The sequence below is a fragment of the Vidua macroura genome, chromosome 3, assembly GCF_024509145.1.
Source record: "Vidua macroura isolate BioBank_ID:100142 chromosome 3, ASM2450914v1, whole genome shotgun sequence".
NCBI classification, from domain to species: Eukaryota; Metazoa; Chordata; class Aves; order Passeriformes; family Viduidae; genus Vidua; species Vidua macroura.
Window position 1 is genome coordinate 63,154,617 of NC_071573.1, and position 22,686 is coordinate 63,177,302.

At 37.5% G+C, this 22,686-nt stretch overlaps 1 protein-coding gene across 2 annotated transcripts in view; it reads right to left on the reverse strand.

The window, feature by feature from the left end:
* Positions 1 to 249: 249 nt before the first annotated feature.
* Positions 250 to 22,686, reverse strand: part of RNF217 (ring finger protein 217) — a 58,595-nt gene continuing 36,158 nt past the window's right edge. The window contains exons 3-6 of one of the 2 annotated variants that reach the window (XM_053973707.1): positions 19,275 to 19,439; positions 11,929 to 12,130; positions 5,506 to 5,577; positions 250 to 3,404 (exon numbers count right to left, since the gene is read on the reverse strand). In XM_053973707.1, coding sequence (XP_053829682.1) covers positions 3,331 to 3,404; positions 5,506 to 5,577; positions 11,929 to 12,130; positions 19,275 to 19,439 — 513 coding nt within the window. In that variant the 3' untranslated portion in view covers positions 250 to 3,330. Of the gene's footprint in view, positions 3,405 to 3,823; positions 3,923 to 5,505; positions 5,578 to 11,928; positions 12,131 to 19,274; positions 19,440 to 22,686 lie in introns of those variants that run through there. The other variant, XM_053973708.1, reaches the window with a different exon arrangement.

Genomic DNA, 22,686 nt, shown 5'->3' on the forward strand with positions numbered 1-22,686 from the left:
ATGGATTTAAGCATTTCCTAGTCTGAACACAAGCACTGATGAGCAACATCCTTGCACAAAGATAAATAATCTTAAATATCAACTGTTGTGAAAGCAAACACAATGACCATGATGATCAGCATACAGTAGTGTGGAATCTGCCTTAGCAGGTTAATACAGCTGCCTGATGAAGTTTTCTGCTAATAAACATGGAGTAGAACAGCCTGATGGTTTCTTTCGAGTAGTTACAAAAAACACAATACACTTACATAATTTCCTTATAAAGTTCATTTAGTTTCTTTCAAAGGAAGAAATTAATGTTTTTAAAACAAATGACATGGCTTTGATACATATAAGGTTTGCTGTGATGAGTTGCTTAAAAGCTAATGTTTAACTAAATGAAGCTTTGTACTGAGCTACTTCTCATGCTTCAGTAGGTTATCTAATATTAATAAAAACTGTATTTGTGTACTTTCCAAGTGGGAGTATTTTTATACAGATGGAAAAAGACTACCATATCCCTATTATGCCTGGTTCTTGAACATTTATCCTGTTCTACAGAACAAAGTATTGTAATTCCTTGCAATTACAAAATTATTAATTGCAAAAATTATTGTAATTCCTTTTTTTTCTCTACAGAAAAAGCACAGATTCACTCATCTTTACAAGGTCAAAGATGTCTCTGCTCTGTATAGAAAATGAAGAACCATTTCCCTTTGATTTAATCTGTTCTGATAAAATCAAAATGGCCTAGATGAAATGATAATGTAGAAGCTGAGTTGTATGTTCCTCTTCTCCATCCACAAGGACATACTGTCTGAATAGAAGTAAGTGCAGATCTATTATCTTCCCTTTTATCTTCTTTATTCTAGTATCTTTATTTCAGATCTTACTGAACTCTAGTTAAAAACTGAAAAAGGCAAACATGGCAGAGTGAAAACAGCTACAAAGACTGTAAGAATATCTCTCACATTTATACAGAACCAGGAAAATAAAGGAAATTAATCCACTAAGTAAAGATAATCTCAAGTACTAAAATATTCTTAAGGGGAATAGTTTGACACCAAGTTATAGACTGCATTGCAAACCCAAATATATCTATATATATCTTGCTCTTTGAGGTCTGAAAGTTTTTCTAAATAATACAAAAATATTTTCATTATTTGACATTTAAAGAGAGGAATAAAAATCCCTGAGTAAGCCGAAGACAACTGATATGTATAGCCTCAGAAAACACTCAAAACCAAGACCAATTTTAAGGCAGCTTCCAGCTTCAGAAAGAACAAAAATAGAAAACTGATGTGTCTCAGAAGAAAGTAAGTGTAAATAACAGGTGAATTTGCATTGACAATAGGCTTTTGAATTTTATTTCTAGACATCATTGCTTCCCTTCTTAATTTGAAAATCTTTGAAAAGTACTATTTCTACTGTTAGGATAACAGGGTAAACATGCCCTTAAATTCAAATGGAAATTATTAAATAGTTATTGACTACTATGGTATGCTTGAAGAAAAAAAAAGCAAGAAAACAAAACCAGAAGCTGACAGAAAACAAGCATACTATAGCCAACTATGGTAAACTGATATTTCTGTTTCCAGGTAAACAAAAGTTATCAGCTTCTTCCACTGAGGCTTCGAAGTCAAAGTATCTTGTAACAGTGTTATGTTGGTGGGGCAGAACACTATTTGCTTAAAAATTACAACTGGATTCAGATTTAACAACAATTTTCAAAGAAAACAGTACAAAGTACATCCTCTTAAATGATATGTCTTTTGCAAGCCTAAATTTTGAAGTCAGTAGACTTTTAAGGACCTTTCCCATCTTCCTGCTTCCCCTTTCCCCAAATATACACAAACATATATATAAAAAAAAAAGTGTATCTTCAAACACACAAACTGAAAAGAAGTACCTTCACAGTACAAATCCAATCTTCTTTTCTGTAAGATTAGCTTGTATTTTTACAGTATGAAGTAGATTTTTTTTATTCAGCTCCTTTCTTTATTGTTTCAGTGTAATGTCTAAACAAATTTAGTCTAGTTTTTAAAATTATAGTTGTATGATAGATTTGGATTAAAATTAGAAGTGTAAAAATTATCACTAATTGACTCCTTATGCTGAATTACATTGCTTTTGTCATGATGTACAGAGGTTTGGTAGCAAACAGTCGAACTTAAGGAAAAAAGAGCAAAAATAGCTATTCTCTTCAGAACTGTCACATGCCAGGAAGAGAAACACTGGAAGCAGAAAGTAAGAATGAAGTGGTCTCTTAAGAATTTATGATTGCTTCCCTTACCCTGGATTCACAAATTTTCCTCATAAGACATCAGTGGATACTCCCAAGATTTATGTAGTAGTAGCCTACTCAAGGGAACAAACAAAATGTGCTCTTTATGTTATAAAATTTTATCAAGTCAATCCTCACACAGGTAGTGTGTAGCATGTGTTATCATATTCCAAGTCAGAAAAAAAAGCAGGTTTCCAGCTTCCCTGAAGTCACATTTCAGGGATATCTTGGGACAGATTAGGCTACTGACACGTCTTGTTATCTATAAACCCTTCAATTTTTTTCTGTACTGTGAGAATTTAAAAATGAAGTCCTGTTATAAGAAATCTTGTCACACCCTCTGCCATTAATATTAATAGACTGTCATAAATAAATTACTGAAGTGAAACCAATCACCATATTCTTAAGTATCACGGCGCTTCAGTACTAAGGGTATTTCCCTCTGAGGCACTGCAGTTTGGCGGTGGCAATGTGCACTCCACTAGCAGGAGGACTCAGAAGATAACCAGCTGTCGTGCTCTGGCATGTGATGGGGTTTTGGTATGCTGAACAGAATGCTGTGTGATGGAAGTTATTTACAGAAGTAGTTTTTAATACCAAAAGTAGTATGCTCAGTATACAGTAAGAGTCCAAACACTTCTAAGCATTTCCACCTTAAAGGCCGACACTGAAGTTAAACGAGCACATGTTAACAGTTAAACGCTTTCTTCACAGGCCAAATCGGTAGTAGAGTTGTGGCTACAATACAGACTTGGATTGTCTGGTTCAGAAACTTAGACTCAAAAAACCCCCCCGCAAAGTAATAACTAAAAAAAAAAAAAAAAACCACAACCAAAAACATTTAAAAAGCAGCAGCCAGGGGGCCCATCTTGTTGAGAGTGCACCAGAGCAAAGTGGCTTTCTGGTCTGCAGTAGTGTTTTCAGCTGAGGGAAGATGGCAGGAGAGCCCCCCATCCTTCTTCCAGGGTGGTGGCTTTGATGCTGTAACCAGCACTGTATTGCTCTGTTGCACAAAACATGGATAGCCCTTGCAGGACCAGCTCAGTTCAGGTGAGTAATGTCCGTCCTCACCAGGGCATACCTGTCCGTGACCTTTTCCTCTGCTTTTTACAAAGGCAATAGATAGGAAACACAAATAAACCTGCCAAAAGAAGGAAACATGAAAAAACACAATTAAATGCAATCCTTTGTGCATGTGTTATATTCTTTAGATATATGTAATCAGATGGAGCTTTTCATGTCTCAGAAGAATTGAGACCAGGCATTTGGATAAGAAGAAAAAAATACTAGCTTACAACAACCAGTGTCTTTGATAAAGCTACACTTAGTCTTTCCATTACAACAAATTCCCGCTAACCCTACACTCACCTCTGACAAATTAATTTCTGAATCATGCTGTTTGGTATATGGTACAAACATAAAACTATTAAAAGCACTCTGGAAATTCTTAGATCTAAACTCAAAGCTGATGTAACTAAGCTAGTTTCCAATCAGATTCACATGCAACAGAGACAGCACGTAATAGTTTTACTTTTTATTTATTTTTACAAGCATCCTTATCTACTATGAAGTAATACCAAATGTTTATCTTTAATAATATCAAGTGTTTATCCTTGCCTGGACAGGGAACTATTTATTCTTAGGTCTTTTGAGATAAAGCTGTAAAAACAAAAATAAATAAATACATCACTATCATTCAGGTGAAAAAAAGTTTGTCAAATAGTCTGCCCTCTTTGAAACCCAAATGAGAAGCATCGTCCTCCTTTCTCTTGCCACCAGCTGACTGAAATGGCTGAAGATTTTCTTTTCAAACGCCACTACAGTAACAACATAGAACAAAAGACTACTATAATCACAGGGTTGTTGCTTTGCTTAATAGCCTTGTAAATGGTGCAGTATGGTTTTCAGCTATGTAACTGAAATTACTCTAGTAGTGGTTGGCAGCAAATATTGCTCTAATTACCTCAAAACCAAAACTTTTCTATAAATAATCAATGTTTTTGGAACTGCTCATACTGCTGGCCTTGATCGTATCTTATCCAGCCAAGCCTAGGATGAGACTTCAATGGCATTCTGATTATTATTGCAAATGTTGTTACTATATTACTGCAAAGCCCTCTTGACTTTTTCCCATATAAAAAAGTGGGTTTTTTCCCCCCACCATAGATTATACCAGATTGCAGATCAAAATAAAATTTACTGGCACTAAGAAGCCTTTATTGTTTAAAATTTTGGCATAAAAATGCTATTGAATATAATAAATATTTAAGATAAGCACCGCTCCCTCTCTTCAGAAAAGATAGCTGGTCTAAATACAGAAATTACAGCAATATTCCTTATCTGGCCAGATGTAGTCTAGAAAAGCTGTAACAGTATTTTGGTTATAGGTTGATTGGTTACTTCCAACCTTATTAATATAGCTCTCCTGATGTATTTTGGCTTTATTATATCAAAATAAAGGAGCCACATCCCAATATACCTCAGGGCTGGGCATGCACTGCAAGTTCTCAATGGAATAAGCACTTTGATGAAAAGCTGTGAAGCAGCATGATCCCTCAATGACATATTGCTGCCAACATAAAGAGTGGATATGCACTCACATGAGCAAAATTATACCTTGCTGTCACAGCTAATCTCCTTTCTGTGGGAAAACTCAGTTAAGCCAGGCAAAGAGCAGCTTTGCTAAAATATCTGTCCACGTTAATACAACCACATTAACAGAGCTCTGATACTGTAATCAAGTGAGTTCAGAGTACCAGTTTTTGTTATGGAATACAATTTGGCAGCCTTCACACTGGATCATGTTTTGAGACTGACTCATCCCAATTTGCTGCTTTGTTGCTATTGCATCTTCAAGCTGAGTTCTTGGGACTAAGCCTTAGTTCCCTAAAAATCTCATCATACACATGACCAAGATTATAAAATTGTGATTCAATGGGGTGATTATAAGGCTAGGTCCAAGTCAGTCAGCCCTCAGGATTACGTTTAAATTACTCTGGACTTTTTGCTAGTTTATCTACAGCAGCTAAAGACATTTATTTGGAAAATTAAATAAATGGGAACAAAAATAAAGCTAGTAAGCATAAATTAAAAAAAACCCTATTTTTTTAGAAAAAAGTAATGTGCTTAATACTAAAACAGCATCTGTGAAATCTGTACTTTGTCTCCATGTCTTTGAGATGTCATATAGAGAAAATCACTGCATAATCAGGATTAGTTTCATTCACATATGTAACTCTTACCTATTACAACAGCTACGGCTCCCAGTGCCAGTCCCAGAACCAATATTAGGGGCGTAATGAGTAGTTTTCCAGCTGAAATGCAAAATTCATTAAATAGTTCAAAGAGGGTTTTATTTTTTCCTTTCCAACAATTCATAAATATTTCAATATCAGAAAATATTTTAATCTATTATTTTAAAAATAATATTTTTTACCTTTAAAAATAGGATTCCTATCTGTAATTTCATATCACGACACAGTCAGCTCCCTATACACATTTCTCTCTGCCCTCTTCACCCACAACAACTCTCTGAGCACAGCTTATTTCATACATTAACAGCTTGCATTTATTTCTGTTTCCATTCTGAAATCCCTCAAGCATCGACAGGAACATGATAGCTATAAAGCTACTATAATTTGGCTTCTCCGGAATCCTACTGCACAGCAACCAGCCTGGAGAGATGCCAAGCAAACTAGCATCTTGGAAAGTTTAGGTTAGCTCAAGGTGATGAGACCATCACCTTTAAATACATATCTGCTCACTTTAAAAGGTTACAGTGAAGTGCTCATGTACAGCTGTGATTTAGGTCTAAGTCAAACCACAGGCAAGTCTATTTTGGATCTACATTTATAAGGATATTTTGTGGCTCTTACATGTGTAGGGCAGTGAAGCAGCATGCTTGCTAGAGTGTAAGAACACAAACAAATAAAGCATGCTCATATTCTTTACTTTCTGATGAGTTCATGATTTGTAGAAGTTCACATAGTGAAGGCAGGGGTCTTGATGAAAAAGTGAATTTGAAACTGAACCAGAACCCAAGCTATCTTCCTTGAACTGCACGCTTTCAATTCAAGAATCTCCCTGGCTCTGTTTGCTGAGCAGTTGGGTCAAAGACATCCCTTAACTGAGCTGTCTGAAAATGCAGGAGGGCAGGCATTTTTACTGATACACCAGGAGTCTGAGCAGGGACTTGAAATTCTGCAATTCTCTAAGTTAGGTATGTGTTTGAAAGGTCACTTCTAGAATGGGAGAAAAATTTAGTTTGCTACCTCTCTCTTCCCTCCCTCAAGTCACTCATATCAGATTTCAGTAAATGGATTACTACATTCAATAATGATGTAAACCCTTCCATAACCTGAGACACTAATTTGAGCAGTTTGAAGGAAAAATGAGATATTTTGGAAATATTTACAGTAGTTAAATGAACTGATCCTTTTCTTGCTCTGTTTTGATAGCTTTTTAATTTCATGGGAGTGCAGTGGGTGGGAAACATTAATTCCTAGAAGAAAAAAAAAAAGGCAAATATTTGTATTACTCTAGTTGCTAGGCATCCTAATGGAATACCTTCTTGGGACTCCACTGGGCTGTGTTCTATACACACCGAACTTGTCAAATACATTATTCAAATGTAGACAGAAGAATGAATGTAAAGTGATGGAAAACCTCAAGAAAGGTCCGAAAAATAAGAAATTAAAAGCATTTTAAAACATTACCAGAGTCTTCAACAATTTCAAGTAAAGCCTGTAAAAGATTAGAGGCTTAAGGTATGAACTCCTTACTTCATTAACAGCCATGTAATTAGAACGATAGAAAATTATGATGTTTGGTACCAAAATTATTAAAAACTTAAATCACTGAGCTGGTGACTTAGTATGCAGAAACAGAGTCTATGTGAAGGGCTAAGCTAGCCTTCAATTGGAATAACATCTTTGCAGACACAAAGAACATTTCCTGAGCTAATTCAAGAACTTGTTCACTTACATTTGACAAACTCAGAGCTGAAATAAAGCATGAGTAGTGTCTTTCCTTCTGCCTGTGAATATGAAGTTATAAGTACTGTGTAGTTATCTTTTATAATTTATCTCATAGAATAAAATCACTTCATCATTGTGAGACCCTATCTTCTTTTGGTTAGCATTTCTAAAGACCGAATTTCAAAACAAATACTTTTTCTACTGAAATATCTGTCACATTCAAACCCTCAATATTTCTCTGCCTTTGTAAACTAAAATTAGCAAACAACACAAGGTGAACCAGGCTTGCAAATGTTGCCACCAGGAAGAGTAAAAACAGCAGCAATCACTGGCAAAGCAGCGGGTATCTACTATTTGCCCCAATGGTTTTTATCTGCATTCTATGAAACAATTACAAAATGTTTGGTTTTACATATCAGAATTGAAAACTACTTTATATCTAATTCCAGTTTGATAAACATTGTTTGTCATAGTGCAAAAGATTATGAGGCTCTTTATCATAGAGGAAATCATGACACACCAAGAAATGTCACTGAAACTAAGGCTGTTTACTGCAGGCACTAAACTGTCCTATGTCTGTTAGCTCTGAGACTGAGAGCACAGAGAGCAAATGTAATGCCTGTTTCAGAGCTGAATAAAATCTTGGGTCATTAGCACATGTGGTCATGTCAGCAGTAGGTTATGACAGCCAGTTTGCTGTTGTCCCAAGTTAGCTTTTAAGGGTAACTTAAAAAAAGCAATTAAAACAGAACCTTTTTACAATTGCACTCAAATTAATCATAAACATTTTCTCTACTGGGTGGCCCAGCATGAAGATGCAGATATTTGTGGTAATACAACAACTATATTTGCAGATGTCTCAGAGGGGGTGCCTTATTTGTGATACAGAGAACCACATTCTTCTGCAAAATAACAAAGTATTTCAGGAAACATGAGGGAATACTTTTCCTTTGCATAACTTTGGGTTTAGTTACAGGTTTTAGGGTAATATATCCACCGTACTGGTCACAGAACAGTTTCTCTAAAAACCATGCTGGCTAAAGAAGGAAAAGAAATGTCAGAGATCACTTTTGCTCTCAGATTTTCTTCTCCCCGTGATTACTATCACCTTTACATAACAGCTGGTTTATGAAGAAAACTATGTTTAAAGTTTTGCTGCCACAGATACTTTTCCCTTATTTTTTACTGCAGAGCAGTTTGTGACTGTATGCACTTCCTCCTCAACAGAAATCGTGACAACATGCCAGCCTGCCGTTCAGTGATCTTTCTGCACACTCCACATGGCCAGATTTTAGAAACAACCCAAAAAACCTTCACTCCACATGGCTAAAAATCCACATGTATTAAAGTATTTCTTCTCTGTAGCAATAAAGTAAAAAGTCATACAAAACCCCCACCTATCTAACAACTCCTCACCAGTGTCCCACATAGCCAAGATTACATTCCTTTAGTTTCCACTACTTAGCTAACTAGCAGAGGCACTTTTCTACAGGAAATCCAATCTCTGTTTCTCAGTACATGTTACTAAAATGTAGAGTCTATGCTTTTAATGGCATCTCTGCTACCATGTCTTCTTCTGCTGACTTTCAGAACAGAACCAAAACCCAGGCTTCTGCAGTAATACCTACTGATGATAATGCTCTCTTTTGCCTGATAAAGTATTTACATATTTATATTTTCAATTCTAGCTACTGGGACCTCCCTGAGCCTGGGTGTGATCCTTAACTGGAATTCAACATTTCTGGGTTTTAAATTTGATCTTAAGTGATTAAGACTAGTAAGCTTTAGCTCAGCACATAAAACACAAACAAAACAAAAAAATAAATCGAGTATCATGACAAAGTAGAACCTGATGGACGGTCCATAAGAGAACAATATGAAAAGGCCAGCAAGCTATTATTATTTATTCAGTTCCAGGATTACAAAAGTAGCCAATGAAATTATAAGGAATCAATAAAAAAAATCCAGGACATCCTCCACATGACACATAGTGAAATCCTAGAGCCTCTACCAGAAATGTTGTGGAAAATTTAAATTTAAGTACTGTTAAAACTAGTGAAGGATCCATCCACTGAGGGTTATAAAGCAAAGGTTCAGATACAAACCTTAACTAAGAAATTATCTAAAGCAATGATTACTGGAAACAAACAGGGAGTGAGATCTTATTTCTAACTGACCACTGCTAGAGACAGTCTCATTAGGTAGACCTTTAGACAAGCCCAATTAACAGCCACAGATCAATTCTGTTGAATTCTGTTTTACAAAGACAGATGATCCTAGCAAATTTCCAGCATTGAAAATGGCATAATCCACAAACAAACTGTATCACAGTTTAGGATTATATCTTCTTCAAAAGATCAGGAAAAAGGTCAGGGGGTACAATCTTACAGCAATATAACACATTTTTAAAAGCCAATGTGAAAATCCACACGTACACTTGTTTGGAAAAGAGTACAAAAACCTAGACTGGCTCACAGATGCACGTCACAGCCAAAATCTACTGCAATGGAAGAAGAGTTGTGAGCACAATTCCCAAATTCAAATCTGATGCAAATTTCTGAAGATTTTAGTTTTTTATTTTCATGTATGAGTTCTGTTAGGTCCCTGGAGTATTTTGGTAATTATTCATAAAGTGTATCAGAATCAATATTCAAATCTAGAGCTGTAGAAATGACAGCGATTTAAGGTCATAAGTACCGATGAGGAATTTTCTGAATTCTTGTCAACTTGAGTGTTAACAAGCTATTGTAAAAATGTGGGCACTTACTACATGTGCTGATTGATTCAGGTACTGTTGTCTCTATTCAGATTATGACCATTCTTGTGAGAAATCATGTCATATGACAGACGGAGTTTTGGAGAGAAAATTTTAACAGAAAACCCTATGAGAAATGTAATCTGGGGCTTTGAACTTTGCTAATCTTTCTTGGTTTATTAATTAATGCAAACCACAAGTACACTTGCAAATAGGAGTTGAAAATAAAAATACCTTATACCTTATCTCTGTGTGATCCTGTAAATATGAGCATACACATTTATCATGGAGCTTTAATATCCAAGACCAGGCTGAATAGGGCTTTTAGCAACCTGATTTAGTTGCAGATGTCCCTGCTCATTGCAGGGGGCCTTTAAAGGTCCCTCTCAGCCCAAACTATTCTATGATTCTAATAAGGTTACCCATGATTCTGCATGTGAGCAGCACTGACTTGGTAATGGCTCTGAGTACAATCTCTTGCTACAGCAAATACTAATTACACCAAATATAACAAGATCTACTTTAAAAAAGCTTACATTGTTTGCCATTGTGGCTATTACTGAAAGCTCTTCTGAAATCTAAGTGCTTTGAAATAGTTCTTGAAGTTTAAGCCTAAATTTTTAATAAATGTTTATATTCATGTGCCCTAATGCCAGCACTGTCTTTCATCTAGACTAGATCTTCTGCTGCGTTGCAATTCATCTCTACAAAATGTTCAGAGTAGGCACCTCCAATCATCTTCAACTTTTATCTCCTTTCTAGTTATCTCTGTATCTTTAAATCACTTCTCTCGAAGTTTGTTATGAAAGACTTGCGAGCTCCTAAGGTCAAACTGATGGGCTTGGATGACATATTGCCACTTTTTTAAAACAAGCATTCCAGGTTTGCAAATCCCCCACAATGCAGAGCAGCAAGACTGGCATTTTCATTACCAGGTCCACAAGTTTGTTTGTCAATTCTTATGTTACTCTAGAAACCACCTAGTTTTCTTACTGGAACATTTCTGGCTCAGGAGTAATGCTTTCACTCAGGTTTACTTTTTCCCACATGTTCTGTCTCTTGCCTTTACCTCTACAATCAAGCTCAAAGCATTTCCTCATGCTAGGTGAACTACAAGTAATCTCCAATGTTTATGCCTTAATTCAAAGTATGGAAAGTTCTTTTCTCCTTGACAGGTACCTGTTTTTTGACAGTTAATACATCCATTTCTTGTAACATTATAGGTCGCCTTACATGCTGTAAACTCACTACAGTGACTGAACTTCACATATATGAAAGACATCACAAAATGTAAGAATGTACTTTATTATCTTGTGCTTCTGTAGGTTGAGACAGATATCTATCTGGCTCAAAAGCAAATTATGAGTGCCTTTTGGTTTAATAAAAATACATTTTCAGCATCATACTTTGTGAGCAAAATTAATGTATATAAGTTTTATTTTGTTTCAAGCTGATTTTATCTGAACTAAAGCTAATAGTTAAAATAGTATCCTCCTATTTATATGGGAAAACCTGGAGTTTTTCTACTCAGATCAGGTTCAAATCCAAAGAGCACTTTATTCAAACAGACTTACAGCAAGGTTAATTTAAATAAGGTTTCTCCTCTGACCCATTTCTCCAATATACCCCGAGAATAATGAACACAGCCAGCGACATGTGTATTGACAGCACTTTTACAGTTTGCTTATGTATTATAAAAAAAAATTAGGAAACAAGCTATCAGAAGAGGACACAATACTTGATCTTAAACAGTCCATCTAAAAAGGGAGGCCAAATGGCATATATTTAAATATACTTAATAAGCCATCTTTTGAATAACTGAAAAACAACCTGCCCAGCCAATCCTTTAAACCACTAGTTTTAATTTAACTGTAATTGCCCTATTCCCCCATCTTCATTGTGCAGCTCTCCACAAGGAGCATTAATCCACTCACCACAGACAGAGCCTCGCACTAATCTCCTTAAATGTGGTCTCTCGGGGAGGTAGCGGTATTTGCATCCAAAGATACTGAGGTTTGACGTGTGGTCTCCAAAGAAGCGGAGCTGGCGGTATCTCTCCCCACAACGGTAACAGAAATTAGTGTTACACTGTGAACAGGTCATGTGGTCACACCCTTCGGTTCTCTGGATGTGGATCTGTATGAGCAAAAGGAAAGAAGAAATGTTATTTTTCCCCCCTTCCTAAGCACAGGAAAGTGGGTGCTACCCAGGGCAGTTCATATGCCAGATGAAAAGAAGCTGCAAGCAACGCCCTGCAAAGTCAGTACTTGCATTAATACTGCAGCTGGCTTAATGGTTTTCTGAAGCATGTTTCAGAGCATTAAATGTGAGTTCTATTGTTTCCAGATTACCATTTCCTACATAATCCTCCTTTTTTGTTTGAATGCTCTTCATATCAGATGAGAATTCTTGCCCTTACTGAAATTTTGGTTTTATTGCTGAAGTGGATACGTTAGCACAAAACTTTATTAAAAATAAAAGCAACACAGTGAATATAGTTATGAACTCTGTTTGACCCGTCCCCAGATGGGTTTCCCTCTTAGGCCACCTGTGGCTCTACTCCCTTTTCCATCACAAATTGATTTGGCATTTTGTAATAAACACCAGAAAGACACTGCTGTTACAGTACATGATTTGAGAAGTATGGATGCTTTCTCCTTCTTAAAAAAAAAAAAAAAATCCACAAACTATATGTGGAATAAAAACTTACACCAAGCTTTCATGATACCCACAGCACAGCATGAAACACAGGGCTGCCCTAGTTCTATAGCCATCTTTCTACTGACTGCCTGCACAAATAGTTCCCCATCCAGCATTCCAAGACCATGTTCCATAGTGGAATTGTAGATAGCCTAATAATTGAGGTTGAAAGTGATGCTCAGGGGTCATCTATTTTAACCCCTAACTCCAAGCTGGGATAACTCCAGACAGATCACATTGCTCCAGATCTCATCTCATTAGACTTAAAAAATTTCCAAGCATGGGTATGTCACAGCCTCTGAGCATTCTATACCACGCTTCACCATCCTCCCTGGGAATACTTTTTTCCATTACATCCAATTTGTATTTCACCTGTTGAAACTTGCAACATATAAATCAATGCCTCCTGAAACCTTCTATACTTACCTACATGTATTTATTTTGCAGGGAAGTACAGGCAAAGACATGGCATGACCACTCAGTGGCCCTGCAAGAATCAGAGGCACTAAAAGCTCAGCGAACTCCAGAGAAGCTCATGACTCCTGTGGTATCTGACATTCTTGAGAGGGTCAAATGCATTTGTTCTTTGGTGTTGGTCAGGGGTGATCTGGGCTTACCTTGCTCGCCCAAACATCTACAGACACTGGCGCTTTATCCACGTAACAAAGTGATGCCTTCCACCTGCAACACTTGTGGTAAAAGTTACAAGGGTAAGACTAGTTCCAGATACACCTGCCAGCATCCCTGTGCCACTGTAGTGATCTCGGGATTTGCTTTTCTATACTTTCAAACGCTGCTTTTATACAAAAGAGGGGAAAATATTCACAAAAGAGAGAACTGGGCTATTAAAAAAAAAGCTTTCTAGTGGGCAAGTATTCTAGTAGACTTTAAAATTTGTCTGACTGAGCAAACATACCCCTTTACCCCAAGGAATTCTGCTGTATTACAGGTGTCCTGTTTTCTAGAAGCATCTGAAAAAACACCATTGCTAATGAGCTTTACAAGCCACTTGACTTCAAAACTTTCACAGTCAAGCACTGACAGCAGGCAAAGCAGAAAGAGAACTCTACCCAATATTATATCAACTTAAGAAGATATACACTTTTTTTTTTTTCTAGAAGGGACATTACATTGTCAGATCGAATTCTTACTTCTCAGTGAACAAAGATGTTGACTCCAGTTCTGGAGCGACTTAGAGTATTTTGACAAATTAAAATTTAATTCAAATTAATTTTTCAGGAGACCAAGTCAGACAGCAACTATAGATACTTTTGTAATTTAAAGGGTAATTTCCCTCTTCTGCTGATTCTATCTTAAAAATGTAAATGAGGGAACTAGATTTTGTGACTTATGAGAATTAACTGGTTGCTTTATTTTTTTTTAATCAAGACTGTTGAATTCTCCTCTCTCTTCTCTAATTTACCAACCCAATAAAGTTATCATTCATTCTAATTGTAATTCTGTAGAATCATGGAACCTATAAAAATCCTAGATTCAAACCAAAATTACTTCACATTCCAAAAATAAGTTAATTTTTATTGGTAGTAAGAACTTCAAGGAGATGTTAGCAATAGCCTTTTGTGTTCTACCATTCATATCAGAAATGTCCACCTCTTAGAAACTGACTGCCATCCTTCTACCCATGTTTTCCTAGAAGCCTCCCAGCTCCAGTTACTCATGCATTACTCTGAATCATTTGTCCATCTACCTGTTCCTGCCCCAAATTCTCCAGATATACTGTCCTCTTGAAACATGAAAGAAGTTGATAAGGATTTATTATCTTACAGACAAATACTGCAACTACATGCACTTCATATTTGCTTCTTCAAAAAGCAAGCCATGAAAACATTTTAGTCAATCCTCATCTGCACATATAACTGTCTTCAAATGCTGCAAATCTGGAACAACCAGCTGTACTCGCCTAGACCTTTCTATTACAAAAATTTTCCTTTTTTCAAGTGAGTAAAGACTTGATTAGAAAAAACAAAGTAAAAGGGTTTGAACTCCCTATCACATGCTTTGCAGACTGACAATGCCAGGTGAACTTTGTATCATTTGGTCAGGCTGCTTTCAAGCCTAAGACATGACATCTCACCGGATCAGCTTCATCTCCGGTTTACACGGGCATGCCTCCGTGCCCTCCAGATAATCCACTGACAGAGATGGATTACAAATCTATAGGTTGAGAAAACGATCACCGATAGCTCGGATATCCCGAGTGTTCCTGCCCCACTGATAGCACCATGGCACACAAGAGGCAGCCGGGGGAATGTGTGGGGCCAGGAATGCCACTGGCTGTGGGAAGCTGTGGCTGTGCAGGGCCCAGCGCTGTGTGACTGCAGGCTCCCCTGCAGCATGGCCACTGCAAGCCCAGTTTCTGCCTCCATGCATTCAGTCAAAGCTACAGGCTTCATTCTGCACCCACGGCCTGCTCAGAACCAAAGATGCACACTCACCTTACAGGGGAAGGTTAGCCATTCAGAAACCCAAGAATAGCTTCCAGAACAACAGGGGTGAAAACTACACACCAAGGGCAAACACATCCAGTTCAGAGTCTTAAGCAGGACAACTGAAGTAGCACAGTGGCTATTTCAGACCCTCCTTTTACCCCCTCTGCCTGTTACATGCCCTCTCATAGAAATCTTCTAGGGAAATCACTGCCCAGAGTTCTGAGGATGAGTGGCCATGTCTCCTCCACCTCTGAAAAAAATCTGCACAGCTTTATCACTTTGTATACAAATAAGGACTCTCCTCCCTCCAGAGGATGAGAATTAATTTGCAGAGCGCTTCTAAAAACTATGCCCTGAATTATTTGATAATGCTTATATGAATCAGAACAGATAAGAAGTACACGCTCCTTTATTTGCATTGACATGTGTGTTCTTAAATTTCCGCTGCTGTTCAAAGCCTTCTCAGCTAGAGCTGCTATGTGGTGCTTCCTCTGATAGCGCTGCTTTTGAAATCTGTGGTAAGATAACACCAACATGGAGTGTTTCCTTGGTTTGCTGTACTGTAAAAACACTTGTGTAAACAAAAGCATTTTGTTGCAAACATACCAAGAAATTGTAAAAAAATAACCCCTTAAAACAGTACTGGGGAGAGACAAATAATGTTATAAATTTTGGCAAATGACATCCAATAATGTAGTAAATTTGCACTTACTAGCCAACTTACTCTAGAACAAGACCAGCACTTTTTGGACAAGTCTTGTTGAGAAAAATGGTCTTTACTGACTCTCAAAATACTGTATAGTTAATTTGGAAAAGGCTGTATTAAGAAAAAAAAAGTCAAAATAAATTAAGGATACAGTTAAAAAAGTAGTATTTTTTCAGTATTTCCATACCGACACACAGTCATAACATGAATCTACAATTAAGCATTTGGACTGTGTGTAACATTTTGATTATCTTATGTAAACACATCTTGGAGAGACCAAGTAAATATAAGTGATTCCTATTAGATGTGCTAAAGACTGTATCCTACTAGACGAAAAAAGTAATCAAGTTTAAGCTAACAGTCCCTGCTATATTGACATTACAAAGGATTATGTTCTTTCAAATTACTTATCCAAACCACCAAAATACTCATATTTGTCTCTCTATACACATACCCCCAAGTGTGTTTTGATTTTGTCACCTGCATGCCCAGAGAAGATAATGCATTTGATTTCTCCGTGGTACAGCTAAAAAGCGTCAGTGTGTGTATGTATCTGTAGGTATAAATAATTATCTCCAGAAGCTATCTGCACAACACGGTCACAGTTTACACTGTAATCAGTATCACACTTGGGAAGTTACCAGTAATATTACATATTACTTCAGTAAAGAAACTACCTCTACTTAAGTTTCTACTTTTAATTTCTATTCATTTCAGTTTTAGTGTAGAGATAAAATACTAATATCTTTAGACACAATTTAATATTGACTTTCCTCAATCTGTTTGCCAATTTTGGCTGCTGCAAATTTTCAACCAAAGTATGAAAGATGTTAAAAATAAAGTATGTTTTCATCAGAAACATTGCTTCAGTGGACCTAGAACATGGATAAATCAAATAGTGCGTAAGAAATTTTTTTTGTCACTCTTTATTTTATTTGGAAATAGGTTTCTCATCTGATTCAATGTTATTTTATATACAGGTTTTGGAGGGAGGGGGGGATGGATGGGAGAGAAAGGCAGAGAAGTATTATATCTAATCCCCCTGAGTTCAAATTGTTAACTGTCAGAATGCTTATCCCTACATGCCCAGACACCTGCTGAAGATCTGATGAAGAATACTGCTTAAGATGTATTTTTTTAACTACCCAAAGATGTATTTTTTGAACTAACTGCCAGCTAAGTGATACTTTTGATTACTTGCAAGTTATAGATTTGATTTAAAAATAAACAGTATGTTGAGAGAAACATTTTGGACATTGTAGGCAGGAAGAACTTTTCTTCTGAAGAAAAAAGTATCACGGGTTGGGGTAAAAACACAGTTTAATACAAGGTTGAATGCCCTCTTCAATATTCACTTACAGTGCCACATTACCAGGAAGGTCTTAACAGAGGTTCTTTTTCTGTGCTAGTTTCCTGCTAGTTTCCATACTGCCTCCCCATGTAGGAGGTTTTATTTTCCTTTGATTAAGAAAAGAAACCTCATGTATTTTTTAAATTAGTAGTCAAACTCATACAACCTCATGCTTCAGAATTAGTAACAAGCCATGTAAGTTTCAAGTGTCCAGCCTTTTCTTTTGAAGATGGTGAAAAGAGTTGAATATTTAAACATGGCATTTTAAATTTTAACTTATTCATGCTGAATGTTAGACTTAGCTGTTTTAGTTCCTTTCTCTTTCCAGCTATCAGCCTTCTTACCACTCCTGGTTTTCCACATTCGTGTATTTTTTTGTTCGGTCCACTTTCTTAATCTTTTGGACAATTTAAGTTACATCATTCCCATTGTCATAAAATCTGACAAATCAAACAAATCAAAACAAATTGTTCCTTTCAGAGTGGGAAGAAGTAAGTATTTTACTTTAAGGCTTCCCAGAAAGTGAATATTTTTAGAACTGACTCAAATCTATCAACTCTTACCAAAAAGCAAGCTGCAAAAACTCTGTTAAAAGGTCACACGTGTGCAGGACGAAGGTTAAACAGCCAGCTGCTGATTTCGGAGCTTTACAATTTTGCTCTGTTTTGAAATCTTTCAATTTTAAGCTATGGCATCACAGGCATTTCCTTCTCAAAGACCAAAATATGATACTTAGTGAACTGATGAACATTTTCTTATTTGCACAGTGCAAGGCTCCAAGTGTTACATATACTTTGTATGTTTATAAGTAGATCTTCCCATTCAGTATTAATTGTCTATGAAACAGTCCAGCTTTGACTTACTACTCTGTTGGTAGCTGTGAAAAAAATTTGTGAACAAATTTAAGAGTGGCCTTCATTAAGGGCAGTTGGGCCAGGGATGTGCAGGGCTGTTGCATCTCATCTGAGTAGTTGGAAATACTTCTCATCTCCAAAGGGATTGATGGCATTTTTAGGGTGTGGAACTGCATTTCAGTGTTGAAAACTAATGAGAAAGACTTCAGAGAAGGATCTATGTTGGAAAAGACCTCTGAGATCATCACCTCCAACCTTCGATCACCACCTTGTCACCTGACCATGGCTGTCACATCCAGTCATTTCTTGAACATCTCCAGGGCCGGTGACTCCATCACCTCCTTGGCAGCCCATTCCAGTGTTTAACAACCCATTCTGCAAGGAAATTCCTCCTGATGTCCAGTCTGAGCCTCCCCTGCAGTTTGATGCTATGTCCTCTTGTCCTGCCACTGGCTGCCTGGGAGAAGAGGCCAACCCCCACCTGCCTACATCCCCCTTTCAGGCTGTTGTAGAGAATGAAGAGGTGCCCCCTGAGCTTCCTTTTCTCCAGGTTAAAAAGGAGGCTCAGGGGGGACCTCAGCCACCTCAGCCACTCCTCACAGGACTTGTGCTCCAGACCCCTCACCAGCTTTGTTGTCCTTCTCTGGACTCACTCCAGCACCTCCAATGTCCTTCTTGAAGTGAAGGGCCCAGAACTGGCCACAGCACTCGAGATGTGGCCTATGAAGTCCCACCTCAAGGTACAGCTTATGAAGTAGTAACATTCAATCCTACAAAACTTAGTTTTGCCAAGTCTTAGTTTCCCTTAGTTAACTTGTTGACAGAGTATTTCCAGCCTTACTCAGACACTGAATACACTCAAACTCTCTGGAAAACCTGACAAAAGGCACTGAATTTCCCTAAAGCTTTCCATTTCTTTAAAGCTTTATTTTAGGATTAATTTATTTTGTAATTAATTAACCCAAACATTTCTATGATTCATCAAAGTCCCCCCTTAATAATTTCCATAATGTTTCTTTACATACAGATACTCTGCAGAATCAGTGTAGGAACCAGCAAAAAAATCTGACCTGTTTTTCTCAATGGGTCATTAACAAGAAACTGCACAGCAAATGTGAATTTCATTTCTAACGCTGAGCAGAAGCTACAAGTATTTATTTTAAATGTATATTTGAACAGTTTGAAGCCACTACCTGCAAGCCAAGGGAGAGCAGCTCACCTTGCATTTTGGACACTTCTGGGCATTCCTCTGCCCGTGTTCGATTTCGTTGGCCCAGTGACGTAACAGCTTGTCTCCCTTCTTGTATTCTTTGCAGTTAACGCCTTCATGCCAGGGAGAGTGGCACTTGAAACACCAGACAAATTGGCAAGATGGACACTGGATCTGTATGAATGAGAAAACACCATACGTTTGCAAGCTGGGTGCTGATAACTAGAAGGCCTGTTTAAAAACCACTGCCTTTCAATTATGAGAGCAGCTGCCCAGCAAAGACCTTTTGGAGGCTCTGTTTTAAAAACACAAGAAGTTGTGGAAGCTAGCTTGTTCTTTTCCTTTTTAAAAAAGAAAAAATACAGAAGTAATTGCTAAAGCTGGGAAAGGCCTCCATCAAATGAAGCACAAGTTGCTTGGCTTAATCACAGGCACTACTTCCCAAAGTGATTGTGTGGGTCAACTGACAAAAGGCAGAGTCCAGAAAGCTTATTCAATTGCCTCCAAGACATTTGTGAGAACACCTGAAAATTAGATGACAGTTTTCAGTGCAGTGGATCTGTCTTTCTCTAGCAATAAACTGCACTGCCAAGGCTATTACAGAAAGTACTTGGTTTTCTGAAGGGGCGCTACAGACCTCAGCACAGGTTACGATGCTTATATTAGAAATGGTCCTGGGAAAAGGAGCCATGAGCAAGGCTCTCATCCAAGAGACACAACTACCAAAGGGAAGTCAGGCATCTCCTTTTGCTCTTGATTGCGTCAAGGCAAGCTGAGCTTGTGCCAAACAGCCCACTTGCTACAGACCACACCTAATGGCAAAACTCACAAACCATACTCAAATTGAGAAAGGATCTATTCTTTCCACTCCCTCAGTTTTAAATAATTGTGTCAAACAGGTACCTCATCATCACATCTTCTTCCACAGCCTGCTTATTTATTTTATGAAAAGCTAAAGCAGCTGCTGTGTTTGCAGGAGTAATAAACAGAGGCACATTGCAGCTGCTTATCTGATGAAAGACAGGCCTCCAACCTGGATCATAACTAAGGACAGCAAGAACTAGAAGACACCTTAAACTCAGGCACATCCAGGCTCCTGCAATATGTTCACTTCTGCTGTGTTCAGCAGCAAAACATCTCAGCCGCTCAAGAGACTGCTGAGCCCCGTCCACCATCTCCAGCTGCAGTCCATGTCTGGCACTGCCCTGGCTTTGTACCCAGCTGATGGATGGGTCTGAGGAATTCAACCAGCCAAACCAAGCGTTTTTGGTTATATCTGTGTCCAGACCAGATATAACCAAAACCACAGAAACACCAAATCAAACCACCAAACCACAGAAACGTCTGTGCTGACCATGCATAGTATGGGGGTGCTTCTCAGGAAACTACATCCTAGAGTGTAGTCACATGTTAAGTCCCCAAAACATATTTCTCAAGTTCTCACTCCCACCAGGTGCTGTGCCCTCCTGTTGAGTCATGACAACTGGTGTTATGTTTCCTTGACTACAATTAAGAGTCCAAAGTAGGTGCTCTGATCTCCCTTACGTATTTTGCTGAGGCTAGCCAAAATTATTTACACATGCAATCACTACATCTCGTTTAAAGAGAAACAACACATCAGGACCGAAACATGTGGATTACAAACATTGTTAGTTTTTACCTGAAAACTTGTCCAAGGCCATATTAAACAAAAGCAACACAAAATAGTGCCCTTTCTCAAAATCTAATGAGCCAGTGGCCAAAATACTGGATCAACGAAAATATACTAACTTGTATCTCTGCTTCCCAGATGAATTCTCCTAATAAAACCAGCTTAACAAAAAGGAAATGTCCTGATACGAGGAGCCTAAAGAATGATATATATATATATTTCTACTAACCAAACTAACACAGAGCACTGAAGAATATTTACACAATACATTAAAAACCAATATGCACAAGACAGTCATCTAACCTATCCTAACCCATATCTCCGTATCTTTTTCCCTTTTTCTCCCCCATTCCCTCCCTGCATTGAGTTTATGTCTTTCAACAACGCAAGTCACTGTCCTACTGCTGGGAAGACAGATTATAGCAAACATTATATTGAAGGGCTCAGTATTTGTTATGCCTCAGGCAAAGATGGAGCTTGTAGCCACAAGTCAATGTTCTACAACCTGAAAACTTTTATCAGTTGCAGTATTCAGACATTTGAGACAGAACACGGTTGTTAACAAGTACAAACCCAAATCAACAGGTCAGGAAGTTAAAGCTTCTTCCTTAAAAAAAGACAACATAATTTAAAACACAAGTTCAGTGGGTTGTTTTTTTGTTTGGTTTGTTTTTTATGAATATCTGACAAACTGTTTGCATACTCTATCTTTCTATTATAGCATGTACATAAGTGAAAGCAATGCAGCAGCCACCAGGATATGTATTTAAACTTAAACACACACACTGACATCAGCTGTTTCCAAATGCATTAATCAGAAAGTACTGAAATACAGGATGAGGCTGTAACCACAGGAACTCAAAATAACATTTCTTACCACAAATGGCCCTAACTGAACTAGTGAGAACTCTGTGTTTCATCATTACCAGTTTCCTCTTCCACCTGTCACCCTGACAGCACTTCCCTCAAAACTGAACTTGTAAATAGTTTTTATATTTTGAATAGGCCATTTCACTTCTCTGTGGGTTCAATGCTTCCTGAGCATAACTGAAGCAAGCAAATAAAACTGTGTGCTTTAAGTACTTATGAAGCTTATTTTTCTTGGAACTAGTAGCTGCAAAACAAACCCCTAAAACCATTTAAACTTGGATGCAATGTGATGCCCTTTAAGAAACAAAGAGAACAGGGCAATTAAAGCAGTCTTTCACATTCTTATTCCACTTTTTCTCTGCTTTTCAGAAATGAAAGTCAAATGTTACTTGATTCATGCTTCAGTAGTTATGCATGAAATCACCATAGCAAGGACACAGAAATGCTATCTACATATGATTGTAAACCAGTAAAATATATTATAGTCCAGCAAAGACCAATTATATCTGCAAAACAAAACATTAACCTTGTGTTTTTTCAAATACGTTTTTTCTCACACAAACATTTTCCCACTTATTTTATGATTTCTATTTCTGTTGATTAAAATTGAGATAATGGACATATGCACAAACTTCCATGCCACCTGGGGATCAGCCTCCCTTGAAATAGAAAATATTACACACTTCTGTGTTCTAACTCTTTTGGTTCTCAGCTTTCTGAAACACTGACCTTTGAGGCTAACATTTTCCATTTTCTTAGCAAGCCTCTTTACTGCAAGCTACTTTATCTATCAGTTTGCTCACCTCATAGGAAAAGACTTTTCAAAACTGATAGATAATTTCAACACAAAACACTACTCAATTGTGACCTGATCATAGCAAAACTGACTGCTCATAAAAA